The following is a 21210-nucleotide window of genomic DNA, read 5'->3' on the forward strand; positions in this document are numbered from 1 at the left end:
GCAATTTCTTCTCGTATAGGCACAAACTGGAGTGTTTGGATTGTGTGGGTGGTTGAATGGGTGGTAAGAAGAAGAAATCGACGCCGCCGGCGGTCCCTGCTACAGCGGGACCTGCGGCGGCATCAGGCCGTGCTTGTGCTCCCTCAGTCGGCAACGGTGTGGCCGACGACCCGAAGAAGCAGCCGGCGAGCAGCAAACTGAGTAAAGCAGCTAAAGACAGCAAATCTAAAGGTGAAGTTGAACACCCTCACGTCTATTTGCAAACTGTACTTCATCACGCGAGCTCCTTTTCCCTTTTAATGTGTGTTTCCGTAATATCTTACAACCCAATGGGGGAAGGGGTGGGGGGCATAGACTCTCCGGACACAACATTAGGTACACTTGCATATTCTGCAATACAAGAGCTGTTGTCAAAAGTTCGGTTTGTATTATATTGGCAAACTTATCAGTGCCACAGCAATAGAAAAAAAATCCCAAGTGTGGTGTGTGTTGTATCTTTACGCCACTGCAAGTTACAATAATCAAAATAGTGATGACTAGTTTATGTCGCTATATAAATTTTTTTTTAATGAATTGGTTGGATACTACATGCAAGTCCAGTCAATCAATTCTGCTCTGTCACAGCATATATTTGCACATTTGTTGCCACTAAACTGTACTAGTACCCTTTTTAATGATCCCAAATTAGTCTCTTCGTTGTTATTTTTGTTGTATTCTCAACGAAATGCATAACCTCCACCAGGGGTGTCAAACTCATTTTTGTCACGGGCCACATCGTCATCACGGTTTCCCTCAGAAGGCCGTTATGACTGTGAAATCATAAAAATCTCCGGGGGGCTAATCATATTTACACGTGGAATTTCTGAAGTAGTTTTGGAATCATAAATCGAGGGAAGTGTTTTTCAACTATTGTTGATGTTTGGCAACACAAAAATGCTTGCAATATCTCAATATTATCAGTTAGGATAGGACAATGGGAAATTTTGGTGCAGAATTTAGGAAAAATCGTGGAAGTTGTTACACATGATTTGCTTCCACGGGCACATAAAAATCACGTGGTGGGCCGGATCTGGCCCCTGGGCCTGGAGTTTGACACCTGTGACCTACACAAAACTTAGCTTTATGGCTAGCTATTGGTGACCTAAATTATGACGTTAACATGTCTTGTCTTTGTGGGCGTTCTAATGCAGGATGAAGTTAGATGTGGTATAGTAGTAATTTCTGTTACCTCTGAGTTGCAACTTTGTCCATTGCCTTTGTATTTTTTAATTATTATTATTTATTTAATTTAGTATGGCTTACACAAAATAGAACAAAACTAAGTGCACCCTGTTTTGTAAAGAAGCCAGAGATTTCAAGTCACGAAGTTCAAGTTTTAAGTCGAGTCAAGTCGAGTCACGTCTTGGCAAGTCCTAAAATTTGGAGACTGAAGTCTCAACCAATCAAGTTGTGTGACTCAAGCACCCCACCTGTGCTATCATTGAAATAACAGTTTCAAAATGGCGTCATTCATAGCTCCAAAGACCTACAGTCTGGCCAACACCACCCAGGTGGACACAGGCGGTGTGTCTGACAAATCCATCCTGAAAGTGAGTGGGACTACTAGTTATGAATTTTGGCGTCATCTGCCAAATGCACCGTTCATTAAAAGCTGCGTGTGTTGGGACGCGATGTCTCTACCTCAGGTTTCCATCCAAGCCGACCTGGAGAAGAAGATCATCAAGCTGATCAATGACTTCCGGCAGGAGAACGGCGACAAAGGGCCTGTGTCGGGAAGACTCACCAACAAGAAACTTTTGGTGAGGCTGAACACAATCACACATTTAGTATTTTCCCCAGAAAAAAAAAAGAAAAGTTCCAGAGTTAAGGGTGGGCCATAGAGAACCTTTAGTAACTGCACAGTCAGAGTTTGAAGTAAGATTTTAAAAATACTGAAATGGAAAAACAAGTTACCCCTCATTTCGTAAGACAAAATGAAAATTTCACACCGAGGTACATGCCAGAAACGGCCACAGGACGTCAGGTGGTTTGAGTTTGTGTGGTTTCCCAGGACTTTTCTCTGTTTTGTGCGGGCAGGATCTGTACACGGCCCTGCAGAAGTTCAACTTCAAGCGGGAGCACATCGAGGAGGCCATGAAGAGCAGCGTGCTCTACGGCGGCGATCTTCACTCTGCCCTCGACTGGCTGTGCCTGAACCTTCGCGATGGTAACGTTGCACGTATGACATATGAAGTCAGGCTTTAAGATGGTCCAAGGAACGCGTTGAATTCGCAGAGGAGCTGCCTGAAGGTTTCAGCCAGCAGATGCAGGAGGAGAGCCAGAGGAGCAGGCCCAAGTTCCAGCCCCCTGTCCGGCCTCGAGCCTCGAGCCCCGAGCCTCCCAAAGCGCCCCCTTCCAAAGACACCAGCAAGGTGTGCGCTTGGAAAGACAGGGACAAATCAAGTCCTGCCACGTATCCAAACTGTTCTTGTGTTTTCCAGGCTTCTGCAAAGGATGATGACGCACGCATGAAGGACTGGATCTTGAGATACGCTGAGCAGAGCAGCGCTGATGAGGACGATGACGAGGACCAAGGGAAGAAACCGCCACAATGCAACCCAGAATTGGAAAAAAAGTTTGATCCGGTAAGCCAAAAGCGAAAGTCACGACAACATCCGTCCATCTATTACCTTAGATGCTCAGCCTCACAAGGGTCGCTGGGAGTGCATGAGCCTATCCCAGCTGTCAACGGGCAGGAGGCGGGGTAGACCCTTAACTGGTCACCAGCCAATTGCAGGGCACATGGAGGCAAACAGCTGCACTCACAATCACACCTTGGGGCAATTTAGAGTGTCCAGTTAATGTTGCATGTTTTAAGGGAAGTGGGATGAAACCGGCGTGCCTGGAGAAAACCCACGGAGGCACAGGGAGAACATGCAAACTCCACACAGGTGGGTCCGGGATCGAACCCGAGACCTCAGAACTGTGATGCCAACACTTTACCAACTGATCCACCGTGCCGCTATGACAACATTCTTGTAAATTTTAAATTTAAATTCGCTCAGAATTTTTTGTTCCTGTGAAAATTGCCATTTTGTTCTATATAATTGAGGGTTATTAGTATTTCACATGGAGATTTTGACTCATTTTATTTATTTAGTTGTTTTCAATGTGGCCCTTGTACTCATTTAGAATATGACAAAATACATTTTAATTGATTTAATCTAAGGATGCTAGAAATATTTTGCAAATGCCTATGTTAAACAAATGGAAGTTTGAACTGCATTTTCGGATATTTGAATTGCAGAACGACAGATATTTGATCCTGACGGCTCAACTTTACGACGCCAAAGAAATGGCGACGGCGGCCAAAGCCAAAGGAGATAAGACGGCTCAGCGGATGGCGCAAGACAGAATACGCGTCATACAGCAAGGTCCCTTATGATTGCTCCTCTTGATTTTCTGTGCTTTTATCTTTCGTAATTCCCGGCCTACAGAGCGCACCTGGTTAAAGCCTCACCCAGTACATTTGGAAAGGAAAAACCATTTGGTACATACATAGGCCGGACCGACATTGAAACACTAGATATTTAACAAAGACGGTACACAGAGTGTTTAACGCTAGCGCCGCCGTGTTAACAGGGCCGGTTAAAAAAAATATACTGGGAAAAAATCACAGAGACACGGCAGTAACACGCTAGCCCAGCACTAACAGGGCCGGACCGGTAAAAGTCACTTCCTCGGCACATATATTCCACCATTCTTACCTTTTCCGCTTCACTGCCCACTTGCGGCCGTTAGGGGGAAAAAATGCACAAATTAGCAGCATCACCGCATAAAGCGTGTGAAAAAGGCGCGGCTTATAAATCGGAAATTACCGTAGTTATTTTGTGCGCATCAAGATGTTTGGAGGGAAAAAAAAAACTTTCTTGATTTTTTTTTTTCCCAAAACATCAGAAATGAAGCCTCTCGAGTCACACCCAGTCTTCAATCCGGCCATTAAAGTGGTGGAGGCACCCCAAAAGGAGAAGCCGCCATCAGTCAGCGAGGGCAAAGAGGAAATCGGCTTCAACTTGTTTGAAAGGGCGGCGAAAGAAGCTCCAAAGGAGAGAGGTACAGCGGCCAAACAAATACATATTTATACACAAATGCTGCTGAAGAGGTTCTGGTCATGAGTCAGAATCATAATTGGGATCTCAATTTTGATTTGATTACTTTTACTGTTATGTTATCGCCTATGAAACTACCGTAGGAATCTTTACCTACTTTTGCTCTTGTATTGCTGTTATTACAATATTATTGTCATATTAGGTATGTTGATTTTAATGCTATAATATTTTAGACATATTCATTTGTCTTTGTTTTATTTACATTAAAGAAACTGACCTTTAAATGTAATTTTAAAACAAAAATGCCATATTTTTACCAATAATCTATTAGGTCTCATATATATAATTTTACTATTTTACATTATCATAACGTAATATTATATAACAGTGTAACAATTTTTAACAAGTGTAACAATTTTTAAAATGTATTTTTAGATAATTCAAATTTAATTACTTTCTAAAGTAAATAATGAATAGTACATTAATAATCACTTAAAAATATCAAATTTTTTGTTCCATTAGTTTATGAATTCAAGAATTGAAAATGTAAATTTTGATTAATATTCAATTGCATACTTATTTAACTCATTGACTGCTAGTCTTCAAAGTTAACATGGATATTTGACTTCTAAAGACTTGACTGGCTGTGATTGTTGAATACAGTTATTGAAATTAATAAAGGACTTTTAATTGTCATATAAATAATTAAACAGTTGTAGTATTTACTCATGTCTGGTTTGTTTACAGTTGAATTTGTCTTTCCTTAGCCGAATGGCATAATCGCCCGGGTAATTAATTTAACGATTTTGGAAAATGAGAAAAAACACAATAAATCCAACAAAAAAGAAGAGATTTATTGCCTCGATTCAAATTTTGTGGATTATTATGGTCTGGATTACTGAGAAAATACATCAACAAATTATTTTTTGAGCACATCAGTGTTTTTGTATTGGTATTGTGACAGTAAGTAAAAAAATTCAAATCACTCATGCTATTGGACTAATTTATGTGTAATATTCATATTCCTTGATTATGGAATGTCCGCTGCCAACGACGTTCTCGCACGTGCCCTCGCAGTCACGCAGCAGCAGCAGCAGCAGAAGAAGAACGAGCCAAAGGACATCCGAAACTTTGACTACACGGCACGCAGCTGGACAGGAAAATCCCCGAAACAGTTCCTCATAGACTGGGTACGGAAAAACCTGCCCAAGAGTCCGCCGCCGGCCTTTCACAAGGTGGCCGCTGGCAGATACTGGAGGTGCAAGTAAGTGTCGTTTTTTTGTCGGTGTCATAATTGCTGTTGATGATGTGACATCTTTTTTTTTTTTTAATTGTATTAGGGTGCGCGTTCAGAGGACCGACGACGTCTTGGAAGTTTGTCCGACCATCCTGACCGAGGACGGCATGCAAGCTCAGCATCTGGGAGCCACCCTGGCACTCTACAACCTGGTGAAAGGACAGGTAGTGTGCGGTGTTCACCGGCAGGTGGCGCTCGACTCCATTCAGCCATGTACCATCGTCAGTCCAATGAGCTTGCTAATATATACTTAATGTATAGAGCTCGTGCACCTGACGCCACCATTTTCACAGCGCCATATTGCCGGTCAAAAACAGCTGCTTGACAGCGTGGGCGACATTGAACCGGAGCAGAATATTCACAATGCCCGAGACTTGTTGTGCTGTTGGTTGTCACAACAGACGAGACAGATATTCAAAGAGGTCATTCTATGGAATACCCTCTGAAAAGACCAGAAAAGATCGATGGATTGTGGAGATTAAACGTGATGGATGGCGCACAACCAAAATTCACATACGCCTGTGTCGCGATCGCTTCACTTCAAGTAGGAATTATTCTTCTCAATCTCAAATTTAAAAAGAATTCAAGAAGTGTTTACAATGCCAAATTATCTCATTTGAAAACAATGCGTTTAAAAAAACAACAAACAAAAAAAAAACGAGAGATGTACGCAGAAGTGTGTTGCGGCCACACGTTAAACTTCGGTAAAACTCTCCCCGACAGACCCTTATTTATTCGTTTGTTTGTTTAATATCCATTGTTTTCAAATGACTCCAATGCGGATTTAAAAAAAAAAAAAGAAACTAAACCGTCGGTCACACAAAGGTTTATGTAGGTTAACATGTGGCCGCAACACGCTTCCGTGTACGGGGGCTGAAGCCTATCCCAGCGGTTTATTTTCTTTTTTTAAATACGCATGGTTCTTAAATCAGTCCCATGCGTATTTAAAAAAAAGAAAATCAACCGTTGGTCACAGTGTTGTTTATGTAAGTTAACGTGTGGCCGCAACACGCTTCCGTGTACGGAGGAGCCGACTCGCTGTCGTCTTTTTTTTTTCCAATCCTAGTTAATGAGTGTGACTTTCATTCATTTAAATATTAATATATTTGTATTGAAAAAATCTGAGTGGCTCCATCACTATGTAGGATTTATTCTTGATTAAGAACCGACCCAGCAACGAAGTATTTGTATGCGTCCAGACTTTTCTACACTTTCAAACTCGACGACTTACTCACCAGATCCGTGTGCAGCTCCAGTTGTCCAAGACAAGCGGAAGCGGGTTAACAGTCCACTTTCTTATTGGCATGAAATATTGGTCCTCTATACCAAGTGTCTCTCATTTTTCCACGTACCTTCGTTTATTATCACCTTCTAAATGGTTAACGGTATCGGACAAAACTCTGGACGTCGTGCTTTAAGACATATTTTCATTTCCTCTCAACGGAATTAACTTGCAACAATGCTCTGTTTGACCGGCAATATGGCGATGTCACGTGATTTTATGACGTAGGTGCACGAGCTCTATTCAGTGTTCCTCCATTATTCGATAAGTTAAGATATTGTTACCTAGGGGAATAGAATTGATATATTTTTTTTTTGGGTCGGGGCATCAAAAATGATTGAATCTGCCAACCCGCCTGTAAAATGTGTTTAAAAAGCAAAACTGAGACAGTGCTGAAACAAAAAAAAGAATGAAAACAGAAACAAAACCGTACGTTCATCTTCTGTGATAAGATATTGATATAAATAACGTAGTTGATGGTGTGAGGGTTGACAGCAAATATGAAAATTACTTCATTTAATTTCAATTTTTTTTTTGCATTTACACTATTTGTATCCCTAGTCAGTGCACCAGCTCCTCCCGCCAACCTACCGGGACGTTTGGCTCGAGTGGCGGGACGGCGAGCAGCAGCAGCAGGAGGAGACGCGGAGCGCCGTCAACAAGCCGCGAGACCAGTTCATCGCCCGACTCCTGACCCGTCTCAAGCAGCAGCAGCACCACCACGAGGCCGACTCCCAATCCGACGGCCCGACGCGGCTTGACGGCGCCGCGGAGGAGGAAACGGAGGACTCCTGGGAGAACCTGGCCGCCCTTGATATTGTGGAGAAAGGAGGGAGGGCCGCGGAGGGCAAGATGGAGGCGAGAGGAAGTGCGAGGGAGCAAGAAGGAGCGCTGCGGAGGTCCAGAGAACTCCTCGAGAAGCTCAGGGCGTCCCCTCTGGCTCAAAAACTCCTGGTCAGACCCGCTGCTCAAGTGGATCGAAAATCATTGCACATGACGATATACATATTTCTTTTTTCCCCAGAGTTTTTTTCAGTTTTATGTTTTCAATCAGAGTGTGTGTGTCCTTCAAGGCAGAACGAGAGCAGCTGCCCGTCTTCCAGCACAGGCAGCGGATACTGGAGGCCCTGCGGCGGCACCGCGTGGTGGTGGTGGCCGGCGAGACGGGCAGCGGCAAGAGCACGCAGATCCCGCAGTTCCTCCTGGACGAGCTGCTGCTGGCGGGCCACGCGGGCCGAGCCTGCGACATCGTCGTCACGCAGCCCCGGCGGATCTCCGCCGTCAGTCTGGCCTGCAGAGTCAGCCAGGAGCTGGGCTGCCAGGAAGGCCCGGGGTCAAAGGTGAACTTTCCTTGCCGGGCAGTGAGCTTCTTTTTACGCTTGCACTGCGGTTAGACCCTGGAAGCAGATGCATTCTTTATTTAAAAAAAAAAAAAAAAAATGGAGTCAAATTTGAAGCAAAATTTAAAAAAAAATCTTGAATTGAAGTTTTGGGAAAATTCCAGCCAAATTTTTAAGAAACTTTCAAAGTAAAATTTCAACAATTGTTTTGACAAACATGTCATGAACTTGTGAAGATAATGTTCAGTAGAAATTTGAACAAAAATGTCAAAATTTAAGTTTCATTGATATTTCAAGTATATGTAAACCCATTTGGCAAACAATTTAAAGACATTTTGCTTTTCAATGTCAAGATAAGTTCCATTAAAAAGAAATTAAATCAAATTATTGCACATAAGATTTCAAGAAAATCTGAAGAAAAGTTTCAATAAGGGTTTTATTAAAATTTGAAAAATGTTGCCAAAAAACCCCTTATAATTCTAGTATTTAGAATTTATTTAATTTAATGTATTTTTTTGTGGAGAAAGGAGGGAGGGCCTCAAACATATAATGAACTTGTGAAGATAATGTTCAGTAAAGATTTGACCAAATATGTCAAAATTTAAGTTTCATTGATATTTCAAGTATATGTAAACCCATTTAGCAAACAATTTAAAGACATTTTGTTTTTCAATTTCAAGATGCCTTCCATTAAAATTTCAAGAAATTTAATCAAATTATCGCACAAAAGATTTGAAGAAAATCTGAAGAAAAGTTTCAATAATAGTTTTATTAAAATTGAAAAATATAACCAAAAAATCCTCTAATGCTAGTATTTCAATTCATTTAATTACATTTTTTTCAACTGAAATGTCCCAAAAAATGTGGGTAATTTAAAATTCCAAGAACATTTAACCCAATAAATAAATAAAATTTTAAGTAATTGTAAATCGAATTTTTTAAACATAATATCAAGACACAAAATTGAACAAAAAGGTCAAGAAAATATTAATCAAATAGACAAGCAAGTATTCGCAGTCAAATTCATACGATAGGATTTGAACAACGCACCTCAGAACTGTGAAGCAGATGTGCTAAACCACTGCCGTACCGTGCTGCCTGCCTTTACGATACCCTTTTTTTTCCCCGTCACGTCTTTAGTCGTCGCTGTGCGGCTACCAGATCAGGATGGAGAACCAGTCTGGCGAATGGACTCGCCTGTTGTACTGCACCACCGGAGTTCTGCTCCGGAAGCTCCAGCACGACCGGCACCTCAGCACCCTGACACACGTCATCGTGGACGAGGTACGGGAAACCCGCCCGGCCAAAACTTTCCGAGGTCGTGACAAACGAGCCAAGGCGAACGTCCGCAGGTGCACGAGCGCAGCGTCCAGTCGGACTTCCTGCTCACCATCCTGAAGGAGGTGGTCTCCAGGCGGGCAGACCTGCAGCTGATCCTCATGAGCGCCACCGCCGACTGCCACAAGTTCTCAAACTACTTCAACCGCTGCCCCGTGCTCAGCATCCCGGGACGGACCTTCCCGGTGGAGGTGAACGGGGACTCATAACTCCAGATGCAATAATTAATAAAAAAATCAACAATTAATTGATTATCACATTAACTGATGACAGTTTTTGATAGTTGGTGAATCATTTAAAGACCTTGTTTACCGTAATTTCCAGCCTACAAGCCGCGACTTTTTTCCGACGCTTTCAACCCTGCGGTTTTGCGGTGATGCGGATAATTTGTGCATATTTTGTAACGGCCGCAAGGGGCCACTTGACCGGGAAAGGTAAGAATGAGACCGGTGGAATATATGTGCCGAGGAAGTGACTTTTACCAGTCCTGTTAGCGCTGTGCTGGCATTAGCGCTATGCTAGCGTGTTGCTGATGTGTTACTGGCGTGTCTCAGTGATATTTGCCGGTAAGTTTTATTTTAACCGGTGTGACGGTCTGAACGCTCCCCCATGCTGAAAAGTCCCCTTGTGATTAATGCGCATGCGTTACTAACAGGGGAACTCAGGGTACGTAGTAGACCGTCACTGGGAAATCCTCTGCTCTCATAGTTCCCTTTCTTCTACATACAGCAAACTAACAAACGTTATATCCTAACCGCAACCCGACGCAATAATCACAAGAAGACTTTTTTCAGCACCGGGAGCGCTCAGACCATCGCACCGGCCCTATTAGCGTTAGCGCAGAGCTAGCGTTAGCACAAGCGTTAGTGCTAGCGTTAACCTCTTTCTGTGTACCGTTTTTCTTTGTAAATATCTCGTGTTTGAATGTGGGTTTCAATGTGGGCACTTGGGGCTTTTACACAGCTGCGGTGTATGTATGTATGTATGTACCAAAGGGTATTTCCTTTACAAAAGTACTCGGTGAGGCTTATAGGTAGGTGCGCTCCGTAAGCCGAGATTGCGGTAACTTAAATTGTTCGAATCCTCTAAATTTCAGCCTTTCTACAGTCAAGATGAATCATTGTCTTTGGGTCAAGGTAGAGATTTTCTGCAACCTGAAGTTCTAATCAAATTATTCGAGTTTTCAATTAATTGTTTCGGCCCTACTTATTGTAAGTTTGATTTGAAATTAGTCAGCTTCTCAGTAAGATGCCCGCCATGCTTTCAGGTGTTCCATCTGGAGGACATCGTGGAGGAGACTGGCTACGTCCTGGAGAAGGACTCTGAATACTGCCAGAAAGTTCTGGAAGACGAAGAAGAAGTGAGCGTCTCCGTCACGCAGAAAGGCGGAAAGACGTTACAGCACCAGGTCCAATAAATTCCCGCCCGCCCACAGTGACTCTATCTCGCGTTTGTCAACGGACACCGTCCGTCTCGGTTTGGGTCGATTCTCAGGAGGTGATCGTGAGGGACTCGTCGGCAGGCTGGGATTTGGGTCCCGACCTGGACCACTTCAGCGGCAGGACTCGGCAGGTGCTGCAGTACATGAACCCCGACAAGATCAACATGGACCTACTGGTGGAGCTCATCAGCTACATCGGTACCACTTGACTAACTAACTTGACTTAACTAACGGTCACGGTTAGCCATATTAAATATTAGATTAAATATTTAATTAATATTATTATTGGAATTTTTTTTCCATTTATCTAAGCTTTTTAAAAAGCTTTTTTGTGTGTATTCTCCTGATTTTCCCACTAAACAATGCGCAAACAATTTAAAAAAAAAATTATTCATCCAACCGTTTTCTTAGCCGCACATCCTCACAAGGGTGGTGGAGCCTATCCCAGCTATCTTTGCGCGAGAGGCGGGGCACCCTGAACTGGTCGCCAGCCAATCGCAGGTCACATATAAACAAGCGACCGTTCACACTCACATTCACACCTACGGGAACCTACCGCACATGTTTTGGGGGTGGGTGGGGACCGGAGTACCTGGAGAAAACCCACGCGGGCACGGGGAGAACGTGCAAACGTCACACAGGCGAGGACTCATTTGAACCCGGTTCTTCAGAACTGAGGCAAATGTGCTTAGCCGCCGAGTCCCGTGTCACCTTTTTTTAATTATAAAGAGTTAATATTTTATCGATTCCATTTTTTTCATCCGCTTTTACTTCTTCTTCTGCTTCCAGATAAAGCGCCGCAATTCACAGAAGTGGATGGCGCTGTTCTGGTCTTTCTACCCGGCCTGGCTCACATCCAGCAGCTGTTTGACCTGCTGTCGTCAGACAGGCGCTTCAAAGATAAAAACAGGTGAAATCAGCGCACGAGTGCAGTTGGAGGAAAAATCCAAACCGCAGCTGAGCGACCGCCGAAAACGCTGCGCGTCTCTTAAAGGTACAGGATCGTCGCTTTGCACTCCACTCTGTCGTCGAAGGAGCAGGCCGCGGCCTTCACGGTGCCCGCAGCTGGCGTCAGGAAGGTGCTGTACTTTGGAAAGAAAGATGTTAAAAGAGGAGCACGCGAGATCATTTTTTTTTTCTTTTTTTTTTTTTTTTTCCATTCCAGATTGTGTTGTCCACCAACATCGCCGAGACAGGTGTGACCATTCCGGACGTTGTGTTTGTCGTCGACACGGGAAAAACCAAGGAGAACAAGTAAGGGAAATGTGCGTTCTTTATAGGACCACGCGAAGTGGGTGGAGTAGTCGAATCTAGTATTTGATTCGTTTAAAAATAACAATACTGGAAGATCCATCCATCCATCTCAGCCGCTTATCCTCACGAGTCGTGGGAGTGCTGGAGTCTATCCCAGCTGGCAGGAGGCAGGGTACACCCTGAACTGGTCGCTAGCCAATTGCAGGGCACATGGAGACAAACAGCCGCACTCACAATCACACCTAGGGGCAATTTAGAGTGTCCAATTAATGTTGCATGTTTTTGGGATGTGGGAGGAAACCGGAGTCCCCACCCGGAGAAAACCCACGCAGGCACGGGGAGAACATGCAAACTCGAACGGTCGGTCAGTCGGATTGAACCCGGACCTCAGAACTGTGAGGCCAACGTTTTCCAACTGAGCCACCGTGCTGCCATACTATAATATATAATGGATAAAAAAGATGTCTTTTCATTTCAAAATATTTGAAACTAATGAAATATAAATGGAAATAACTCATAATTTATAATCCTATCCTTTAAAAAATACAATTAAGAAAAAAATGAGTAAAATAAGCAACACTTTATCTTGCTGTATTTTCTGTAACCGTAAAAATATGTTTATGACAACAAATAATAACCAAATTCATATAAAGCAATAACGTGACACTACATCCTTTTCCTATGTTTTTAATGGGGCAAATATTGTTCATTAAAACAAAAACACACTTAAAAACAATACTCATATTTTTTTTGAATGGGCAAAAAATATATTGCAAAAAAATCTAAATATAAAAATAAGATACTATAGATTAGTGTTTATACTGAGCAAAAAAATTTAAATTTGCAGTTATTGGTAAAATGCATTAATACAATACCTTAACCTATCATCTTTTTAACAATGGGTAAAAGTAAATCTGGTGGGTGGATGAGGGGTGAAGTACAACTTGTGTAACGGGCCGTGTGGCGTTCAGGTACCATGAAAGCAGCCAGATGAGCTCCCTGGTGGAGACGTTTGTGTCCAAAGCCAGCGCTCTTCAGAGGCAAGGCAGAGCAGGGCGCGTTCGTCGCGGCTTCTGTTTCAGACTCTACCCAAAGTACAGGTAAGCGTTAGAAACAAAATATCTTATCACTTTATGATCTCTGAAAATATTTCTCTTTAGATTTGATGCGTTTATGGACTACTCCATTCCTGAGATACTCCGCGTGCCCCTGGAGGAGCTCTGTCTTCACATTATGGTACGACAAAATGGTTGCCCTGAAGTGACGGGAAAGTCTTTTACTTATCAGCCAACCGCAGAACGAAGAAAATAATAAGAATTAAAAAAAAATTATAATACCGATATGATGTCACGATTATAAAGTGAAAATATGAATATTCCCCCCATCCACCTTCTACCGCTGAAAGGTGAATATTGTATTTTTTAAATTTATTTACATGAGATTTTTCATCTTGCTAACAAACAAAATGATTGTAATGAAACAAAAAAAAATATGAATAAAAAAACTGACCTTTGGAAATTTTTTTTACATTTTTATAGTTACCAAACATTTATTAAATATATTTACAATAAAATTTTTAAAAGATTATCCCACTTGTTTTTATCAACATTTTGAGAAAAACATACTATATATATATATATATATAATATATATATATATATATATATATATATATATATATATATATATATATATATAGTTGTTATTATTCTATACAAGACGTAATAATTGCCAGACAAATTAAAAATAAAATATATATACAAAACTCAATTTTTCTAATCTGTAAAGAACACACACTGTATATTAAATCACTAAACATTTGTGAAATAAAAAAAAATATTCAACACCTTACTCTGCCACATTTTTTAAGAAGTGTAAAAAAAAAAAAGTACTTTAAATGACGAAAAATAAAATAAGCAAATTAAATAAAACCTCAACATATTCTGTTATCTATATTTATAGACTGTAGAAAAAATATGTTTAAAACATGTATAAAACAAGAAATAAAAAAGTATTTGTATTTTCCAACCATATGGTTTTGTAATGAGTACCAAAAAACTATTTATCTTTTGTTTTTTTTTTTTTGTTTTGTTTTTTTTTGGGGGGGGGAGCCAGCCATTGAATATCCGGACAGACTTGAGATGCTTCTGTATAATATTTGTCTATGTTAGAAATGCGAGTACGGCTCCCCGGAAGAGTTCCTGAGCGGCGCCCTGGACGCGCCGCAGCCGCAGTCCGTGATGAACGCCGTCAACCTGCTGCGGAAGATCGGCGCGTGCCAGCCCGGCCGCCACCTGCTCACCCCGCTGGGCCAACACCTGGCCAACCTGCCCGTCAACGTCAAAATCGGCAAGATGCTCATCTACGGCGCCATCCTCGGCTGCCTGGAGCCGATCGTACGCCCCCCCGCCCCAAACACGTTTTGCGTCTTTTCGTCACGGCCGACGTCGGCGGTGTTAATAAGCGTCGTTGTCACGTCATCAGGCGACCATCGCTGCGGCCATCACGGAGAAGTCTCCCTTTTCCACGCCGATGAACAGGAAGGAGGAAGCCAATGTGGCTAAAGCAGGGCTGGCATTGGCCAACTCTGACCACATGACCATCTACAACGCATATCTCGGGTACGGACGGACGTTTTACCGTCTTGCAATGATGTCGCGAATAAGCGTGGAATAACGTTGTTCCGTGTTTTAGCTGGAAAAATTCCCAAAAGGAAGGACAGAAAGCGGAAATGTCCTTTTGCCGGAAACACTTCCTCAACCGCGCGGCACTTGCCACGATTGAGGTAAGACGCTCACGCACCGCATAAATTCATAATTAGAAATCATGTCAATCAGTTTTATTGTCATCACTACGACACTTCAAATGAAAATGTTTGGATAATGGGAAATTATTAATGGGTGTAAAAAGCTATATTAGAAATGTCACAAATGTATTAGCCATGTAAGTATGTTTAATATTAACTGTAATTGAATTGATGTTTTTTGTTTAATATTTGTATTTTATTAAAAATTGTAAAAAAAAAAATAATGCAAATTACCCAATCAAAAGTCAAATATATGCAAATCATTTTATTTATAAAATGATTATATGACTTTATAAATATTTTGAATCAACTTTTTAAAAATTATGAATGACATAATTTTTAATCGAAAATGTAAGGATTTTTTGTAACTTAAAATCTGAAACTATTGAAATCATTTTGGCACGCTAATTCATTTTAAGCTTCATCCTTTTTAAATAACTCAAGAGTAAAAGAATAAAATACATAACATAACAAAAACACATTACTTTTATTGTAAAGAATAAATATTATGATGAAAAAAATAGTATAATTGTATTTTAAATCTTGTACAAAAGGACTGAAATACATTAAAAGCATTTTAATATAACAAATAGTTAAGTCTGTTAAAACATATTTTGTAATATTTTAAAAATAGATATTGCCTTATGAATTTCTATATGTAAAATAATCAAAACATTTGAAAGACTGCATTAAAATGTTTAATACATGTGAGCTTTTTTTTGATAAAATACATTCAAAGCAGTTGTAAGAAAAAACAATAGTGGTTTTACCTTTTTTTTTTTTCCCAAGTACATTTTTGCATCTTGCCAGCCGTAGCGTACATTTGATTTTATCTTATTATTCCCTGTTGAATCTCAAATCATAAAAATCAATTAAAGAACTAAATCCACGAAGAGGCGTGTGTCTTAAAAAGCATCCGTTGAATTCGACGTCTTTCCAACGCAGGACGTGAAGCAGGACCTGATGAAGATGATGGAGCAGGCGGGCTTCTGCTCGTGGCTTGCGCCCCGGCCCCCCGCGGCATCCGCGCCGCCCGTCTCGCTGCTGGGGGCGGCGCTGACGGCAGGCCTGTACGACAGCGTGGCGCGCCTGCTTTGCGCGGCCTCGGTGGACGCGGCGGAGCGAGCGCCGTGCTCCGCCGAGACGCCCCAGGGCCGGGCGCAGGTGCACCCGTCGTCTGTCAACCGCAACCTACAGACGCACGGCTGGCTGCTCTACCAAGAGAAGGTCCGACGTTGCGCCGCGTTGAATATTACTGGACCCATTGGAATAATATTTTGAATCTGTCGCCAGGTGAAATACGCTAAGATCTACCTGCGAGACACCACTCTCATATCTCCCTTCCCCATGCTGCTCTTTGGAGGAGACATCGACATTCTGCACAGGGAACGCCTCATCACGCTGGACGGATGGATCCACTTCCAGGTGGACATTTTGACTTGTTTTCCCCCCGCAAAACTACACTCGGACACAAACGAGCCTTGCCCGACTTTCTTTTTTGTCAGTTTTCCAGTGAAAACACGACGTTGACTTAAGCTAGGCTAGGCTGCTCGTAAAAATCCAAATTGTCACCGCATCAGTGGAAAATTGGCGGCCATGTCACCGCCACATTAGCGTTAGCGCCGCATTAGTGTTAGCACTGCTGCGTTACCATTAGCACCGCCGCATTAGCGTTAGCACAGACGCGCTTCAATAAACTCTTTCTGTGTACCGAGGCTTATCACCAGGGGTGCTGTGTAGGCTGGGAATTATGGTAAGTGCAATTTTATATTCTGTAATTCCCATCTTACGGGGCGCACCTGGAAATAAGCCTTACCCAGTACATTTGTAAAGGAAATACTGTTTGGTACATACATAGGCTGCAGCCGTGTAAAAGCCGCAAGTGCCCGCATTGAAACCGACATTGAAACACGAGATACAGCATTTACAAAGAAAGACGGTACACAGAGAGTTTAACGCTAGCTCCGCTGCGCTAATGCTAACGATAACGCTAGCGCCTCCGCACTTATGCTCGGCTGGTTAAAAAAAAAAAAAAACATACTGGTAAAAATCAATGAGACACAACAGTAACGCTAGCGCAGCGTTAACAGGGCCAGACCGGTAAAAGTCACCTCCTTGGCACATATATTCCACCGATCTCACTCTTACCTTTTCCGCTCGAGTGCCCCCAATGCGGCCATTAGAAAAAAATGCACGAATTAGCCGCATGACCACATAAGCTGCAGGGTTAAAAGCGTGTGTAAAAAGTCGTGGCTTATTGGCCGGAAATTACAGTATATGTTTCCCAAACAATATATTAGGATTGTTATCATTTGTGTTCACTGGTTTTATAGGCTCCCGTGCGCATCGGCGTGATCTTCAAACACTTGAGGAAGCTGCTCGACTCGCTGCTTGAGAAGAAGCTGGAGAACCCCCGCATCAATTTAGAAGGTAAAATTCAACCGCCCGTCGTTGTCATGTCGATATAAATGTGTTGTATTTTTACATTTTTTTTCTTCATTTTCTCAAGGTGAGAGGACCATCCAAATTATCTTAAACCTGATCAAGTCGGAGCACTCTGCATAACGTGTGCAAACGACAAAGCGGCGGACACTATGCTAAAGAAACGGGGATTTTCACTCATGCTCATAAACCTCAGATAAAAATGTAAATCAGGGGAGGAATTGTCATTGCCTAACACTGTTGCAATAAAGTCTTTTTTTATTCTGATAAATTTCCAGGGCTATCATAACTTCATTGGAGAAAAAAATTATTGTTAGTTAATGACATGCAAATGTTTTTTTCAATATAATTGTACTATAATAGTTGTTTTTCATATATTAATTTTTTTTTTTTTGTTAAAATATAACATAATAAACACAATTATTATAGACTTTCTAAGATATAATAAGAGGGCTGTACTAAATCATTAAAAAAATTATTTAAAAAAAAGTTTAAATTAAAACTAATGAAAAAACCCTCAGTAAATACTATAAATCAAAAAAATAAACATAAAGGTATCTTGCATTATAATTGGGTGTGTTTGTGGGCAAATTTTGAATTTTTTTATTCAGCCATGAATAAAACAACATAATCTTTCTATCATAATCTCAGAATTTAAATGCTGCAGGTATTTTTAAGTACGAAATTAAATATATTAATTTAGAACGTTATTGACACAGTATACTGTCACTCCACAAATTCAAGGCGTTTATGACGTTAAAAACATTCACTCCCATATGGAACATAATAACTCGCACGGCGGTGTTTTGCTATTGATAGGAACGATAATGAACGGCAATAAACAAAACCGTGCAAGGAACAAGAGGACGTTTCTTCTTATGCCACATTTTGGAGAGGGCGGAGCCGACGCCAAGATTCGATCATGTCACGTGGCGTCACGATCACGTGACTTCATAGCAGAACGCTGCCTTGGTTTCCGGACCTCGTCCTCGTTTCTCAGAAACCTGCAGACTGGGTTTCTTCTGGCCATATATTAATATCAATAATAACCTAAACAGACAAACTGGAATAGGCTCCAGCAGATTATTGTTATCATTATTTTCAATAGTTTCTGCAACAACTGAGGTTAATTCATATTGTCAAGCAATAATAATATTTGAAGTCACTTTATATCAGCTATTGTTTTTTTTTTTTTTATGTATTGATACGGAGTGTAGAGTATGAAATAACATTTGAAGAAAAATCTCTGCGACAGAATAATATCCATACATGATATGAACAAAAATAAAGAACATTAAAGGATAGGCGTCAAATATATTGCCTGAGAGAAAATAGATATGAACAAAAATATTGGAAAATAATGCAATGGTCAGGGATCAAACAAAAAAGAATAAATATTATATATATATATAATATATATATATATATATATATATATATATTATATATATATAATATATATATATATATATATATATATATAATATATATATATAATTCTATTTCAACACATTACTTAGCAAGAATGAGACTTATACATCTATTACAACATAACTGATAACATATGTTTGGAACAACGTTCATAGCTGAAAATACAAAAATATTGGAAAATAATGCAATGGTCAAATAAAAGAAATCATATATATAATGGAAATATTGTATATATATATATATATATATATTATATATATATATAATATATATATATTTGTATTTTAATATTGTTTATTATATATATATATTATAATATTTAATTGTATTTTAATACATTACTTAGCAAGATTGAGACTTATAAGTGTGTTACATAGTGTGTTTGTCTCCACATAAATATGAAACGTTACGTAAAAAAACACAGTCATAATCTTGTGACTTGGAAAAAAAAAACTGCAGCGAACCAAAACCGCAAATGACGTCATAGGATCGCGCCACCGGTAAACAGCAACCAGAAAGGGCAGCTCTTCGCATAGACATAAACTGCACATAGAAGCCTCAATGCGCATGTTCAGCCTCCTGCGAGCCGTCATCGTGGATGTGTCAGAGCCTGCCCGTATAAAGTCATGCGAGCGAACGCCATAAACTAGTGACGAGAATTTCACGGTGACGTTGGAGATCTACGCGCTGGACCGGGAAGTTTACTTCCGTATCGTGAGTGACGTCACGCCTGCTATATAAACTCACCTGCTAAGTTTAGTTGTCTTTTCTTCGCGCTTCACTTGTCGTCGACAGAGCACGCGTCCAACTTTATTGTCGGCGTTGAATTCCACGGAGACAAGTTGACAAATATGTCGGGCCAAGGTGAGCGTTGTTGCTGACTTTTTGCGACGTTCAGTCGTGTCTTTGTCCATGTATTCGACTCTTTAAAAACATGCAAATGCGTATCGTTATCGTTAATATAATAAACTAATTATATACGTTTAACTAAATCTATTTTCACGCCGAACGTTTCATCAATATTATATTTTATGAAGTTTCATTTTGTATGTATAAAATATGTCACGAACTGTAAATAAGTTTCAGTTTTTTTCTACGCGTATTTAATTTTTTCTTTATCATTCTATACTGCATAATTATTTCTACCCATCATGCACATTTTAAAATATATTTCAAGTTCAGCAATAAACTGTTTTTAATTTTCAAGTGTTTTGAGGGATACAGTATATATGAATTTATTTTCTTTAACATATATTTCGTGAGTTTTTTTAATTTAGATTTTATTTTTAAATTTAGCATCCATGCTATTTTATTGTGTGCATGTGTGTGTGTGTATGATTGCGAATATCATCACTGTAAATAACCATGCAAGTCCAAATTTTTGCTTTTTTTTTTTGTAGGAAAAGACTTATTTACACTGAACAGCGACAAATCAATGTATTCATTTGTGTAAAAATATGCAAATATATATTTAAAATTTTGAATTTCTATGCATACATTTCATATGCTGTATATGAACTTAATATTGGTTAATACTACATTTTATTCATGTCTTTTGATTTGGGTTGAATTTTTTTTTTTTATGGAATTAAAGGGTTAGACTTCAATTGCGTTTTCATTTTAATGTTCTGACCATTTATTGGTGAAATGTTTCTTGGATACTGTATTAATATTAGTTTGGCCACCCTCCTCGAGAACTGGTATTGACTCAAATGATTTCCGTTTGTGTTCCAGCATTGAAGAGCCGCCCCGCTGTACACCCGCCGTCCCGCTCTCCCGCCCTGAACATCAGCCTGGAGCTGCGCCACATGGGCGACTGGCTCTACTGGACCTGCTGCCTCTTGAGGGCCCTGACCAAGGAGTACCAGACCCTGGTCAAGTCCAGCGGTACATGATGGCGTGGCGGGCGGATTTACGGAGGATGTACAGAAGAAATGTGTGTCACCCTAAGCTGTTGGCGCTGAGCTACCTTTGGAGTCGGTGGACGCCAGACGCCCGATTGGAGGTTGAGCCGCGGAAAATGATTGGCCAAAGCGGGGGTGCGGGTGACCCGAGAGACCGACCGCTACAACCTGGCGAGAAGATTTTCATCAAGCAAGCGTCGAAAGAACTACTGATTTTATTTATTATACCTACAAATCATCAACCAGTTCTTCTTTCACAATTGGGAAATAAATATCCTGCTTGTATGTGGTTTCACATGTGCATTATTTGCCTTGAGGGTGCTCGTGGAAAGGAACTGTGGTACTGCATGCGCAAGTCTGGTGTGGCGGAGAAATATGTTACGACTAGTTCAGGGCATGTATGAGGGCAGCAGAACAGTGGTGAGATGTGCTGTAGGTGTGTCAGAAGAATTTAAGGTGGAGGCGGGAGTGCATCAGGGATCCGCGCTGAGCCCCTTCCTGTTTGCGGTAGTACTGGATAGGGTGACAGATGAGATTAGACTGGAATCCCCTTGGACTGTGATGCTCTCAGATGATAGTGATATGCA

At 40.9% G+C, this 21210-nt stretch overlaps 1 protein-coding gene and 1 long non-coding RNA gene across 2 annotated transcripts; both read left to right on the top strand.

The window, feature by feature from the left end:
• Window positions 1–16: 16 nt before the first annotated feature.
• dhx29 (DEAH (Asp-Glu-Ala-His) box polypeptide 29) lies at window positions 17–17539 on the top strand. The gene is made up of 28 exons (XM_061801010.1): window positions 17–231; window positions 1516–1589; window positions 1686–1799; window positions 2077–2206; window positions 2275–2411; window positions 2481–2624; window positions 3287–3413; window positions 3937–4092; window positions 5166–5352; window positions 5429–5549; window positions 7229–7621; window positions 7741–8007; window positions 9148–9291; window positions 9360–9536; window positions 10613–10753; window positions 10840–10984; window positions 11576–11696; window positions 11781–11865; window positions 11952–12040; window positions 13012–13140; window positions 13201–13276; window positions 14212–14436; window positions 14525–14661; window positions 14735–14825; window positions 15792–16073; window positions 16140–16271; window positions 17180–17276; window positions 17356–17539. Exons 1-28 carry the CDS (start codon window positions 57–59, stop codon window positions 17409–17411), a joined length of 4152 nt encoding a protein of 1383 aa, XP_061656994.1. The 5' UTR covers window positions 17–56; the 3' UTR covers window positions 17412–17539.
• A 1673-nt stretch (window positions 17540–19212) lies between these two features.
• On the top strand, window positions 19213–20913 carry LOC133490952 (uncharacterized). The gene is made up of 2 exons (XR_009792318.1): window positions 19213–19583; window positions 20454–20913. It is a non-coding gene; the product is annotated as an uncharacterized LOC133490952 (long non-coding RNA).
• The last annotated feature ends 297 nt before the right edge of the window (window positions 20914–21210 follow it).

This window comes from Syngnathoides biaculeatus, chromosome 17 (assembly GCF_019802595.1).
Source record: "Syngnathoides biaculeatus isolate LvHL_M chromosome 17, ASM1980259v1, whole genome shotgun sequence".
In the NCBI taxonomy this organism is placed as follows: domain Eukaryota; kingdom Metazoa; phylum Chordata; class Actinopteri; order Syngnathiformes; family Syngnathidae; genus Syngnathoides; species Syngnathoides biaculeatus.